Source organism: Priapulus caudatus, unplaced genomic scaffold (genome assembly GCF_000485595.1).
Source record: "Priapulus caudatus unplaced genomic scaffold, Priapulus_caudatus-5.0.1 Scaffold617, whole genome shotgun sequence".
Lineage (NCBI taxonomy): Eukaryota > Metazoa > Priapulida > Priapulimorpha > Priapulimorphida > Priapulidae > Priapulus > Priapulus caudatus.
The window spans coordinates 38,451-40,754 of NW_014577678.1; the positions used below are offsets into that span (position 1 = coordinate 38,451).

General features: G+C 46.2%; 1 protein-coding gene across 1 annotated transcript in view; it reads left to right on the forward strand.

The window, feature by feature from the left end:
• LOC106812183 (putative neural-cadherin 2) overlaps positions 1–2,304 on the forward strand; it is a 10,662-nt gene that overhangs the window by 3,165 nt on the left and 5,193 nt on the right. The window contains exon 2 of the mRNA XM_014816005.1: positions 78–185. Within this exon, the coding sequence (XP_014671491.1) occupies positions 78–185 (108 nt within the window). The remainder of the gene's footprint in view (positions 1–77; positions 186–2,304) is intronic.

Sequence of the window (2,304 nt, forward strand, 5' to 3'; positions counted from 1 at the left end):
AGAGAGAGGAGGGAGAGAGAGAGAGAGCGCGCGCGCAGTGAATGAATTGTTTCATTTTAATGTTTCTACTCTTCTAGCCAACCCAGAGGTGATCGGACAGACGCGCATGTTGTTGACCTTGGTCGACCCCTGCCCGCGCTTCCAGCAGGCGTACGACATTCGCGTGAAGGACGGCACTGGTGCAGGTGAGCCAATCATCTGTCTGCCTGCTGTGATCGATAGGCAGCTCTAGCCAATCGTCGTCGTAGTAGCAACGTTCTAAAAGAGAATGCGTATTAACAAAGTGCCGAGAATTTGAGAAATCGGCATGCGCAAAGAAAAAAGTATAAGTTTGGTTGAGCTTGACCAAACTAGCGACAAAATCCAAGGGGGTGTGGTTCTCACGCTTGGATAGATAGGCCAACAGTCGCTCAGTCTAACGTTTAAAAAAACCTATGATCGGTCCGAATGCTTTTTGGGGGCGAAAATTGACGTGAATTGGCGTGTGACGTAAAAATTATTTCAGGGAGGGAATCGTTATCGGTGCAAGGACATTTTCGGAAAAGATATTCTTCTGGTCGTGCAGGAATATTTCACAGGGGGGAATGTCTCTGTATTCGGGAATATTTTCCGGGAAATTTTTATCGGTGCGGGTAAGATCTCATTAAGATCAGATGAATGTTGTCTAGGAGAAAAAATCGGTGGGTTTGAACTTTTTTTTCTGGAAATTTTGCTCGGAGCTGGTAAGATCTCCTCAAGGTAAGATCGAACCGTACATGAACGTCTTCTAGGAGGGAATATCTGTGGCCTCGGTGATGTAATTTTTGAGCGAGTGTGACACGCGTATATGTGGCCGGTGTGTGACTGCGCTCTATCTCTCACACGCTCTCTATCTCTCTCTCACACGCTATATCTTTCTCTCACACTCTCTATCTTTCTCTCACACTCTCTATCTTTCTCTCACACTCTCTATCTTTCTCTCACACTCTCTATCTTTCTCTCACACGCTCTATCTCTCTCTCACACTGAGAGAGAGAGAGAGAGGAGGGTGAGAGAGAGAGAGAGAGAGCGCGAGAGGGGGGAAAGAGAGAGAGAGAGAGAGCGTGCGCGCAGTGAATGAATTGTTTCATTTTAATGTTTCTACTCTTCTAGCCAACCCAGAGGTGATCGGACAGACGCACATGTTGTTGACCTTGGTTGACCCCTGCCCGCGCTTCCAGCAGGCATACGACATTCGCGTGAAGGACGGCACTGGTGCAGGTGAGCCAATCAGCTGTCTGCCTGCTGTGATCGACAGGCAGCTCTAGCCAATCGTAGTCGTAGTAGCAACGTTCTAAAAGACAATGCGTATTAACAAAGTGCCGAGAATTTGAGAAATTGGCATGCGCGAAGAAAAAAAAGAAGTTTGGTTGAACTTGACCAAACTAGCGACAAAATCCAAGGGGGTGTGGTTCTCACGCTTGGATAGATAGGCCAACAGTCACTCAGTCTAACGTTTAAAAAAAAACTATGATTGGTCCGAATGCTTTTTGGGGGCGAAAATTGACGTGAATTGGCGTGTGACGCGAAAATTATTTCAGGGAGGGAATTGTTATCGGTGCGAGAACGTTTTCGGGAAAAGGTATTCTTCCGGTCGTGCAGGAATATTTCACAAGGGGAAATGGCTCTGTAATCGGGAATATTTTCCGGTAAATTTTTATTGGTGCTGGTAAGATCTCATCAAGATAAGATCGATCCGTGCATGAATGTTGTCTAGGAGAACAATTCTGTGGGTTTGAACTCTTTTTTTCTGGAAATTTTGCTCGGAGCTGGTAAGATCTCCTCAAGGTAAGATCGAACCGTACATGAACGTCTTCTAGGAAGAAATATCTGTGGCCTCGGTGATGTAATTTTTGAGCGAGTGTGACACGCGTATATGTGGCCGGTGTGTGACTGTGCTCTATTTCTCACATGCTCTATTTCTCTCTCACACGCTATATCTTTCTCTCACACGCTATATCTCTCTCATGCGCTCTCTATCTCTCTCACGTGCTCTATATCTCTCACGCTCTCTCTATCTCTCTCACGCACTCTATATCGCACGTGCTCTATCTCTCTAACGCTCTCTATCTCTCTCATGCACTCTATATCTCTCACGCTCTCTCTATCTCTCTTACGCACTCTATATCACACGTGCTCTATCTCTCACACGCTCTCTATCTCTCACACTCTCTATCTCTCTCACGCTCTCTATCTTTCTCACGCTCGCTATCTCTCTCACGCACTATATCTCACGCTCTCTATCTCTCACACACTCTCTATCTCTCACACGCTCTCTATCTCTCA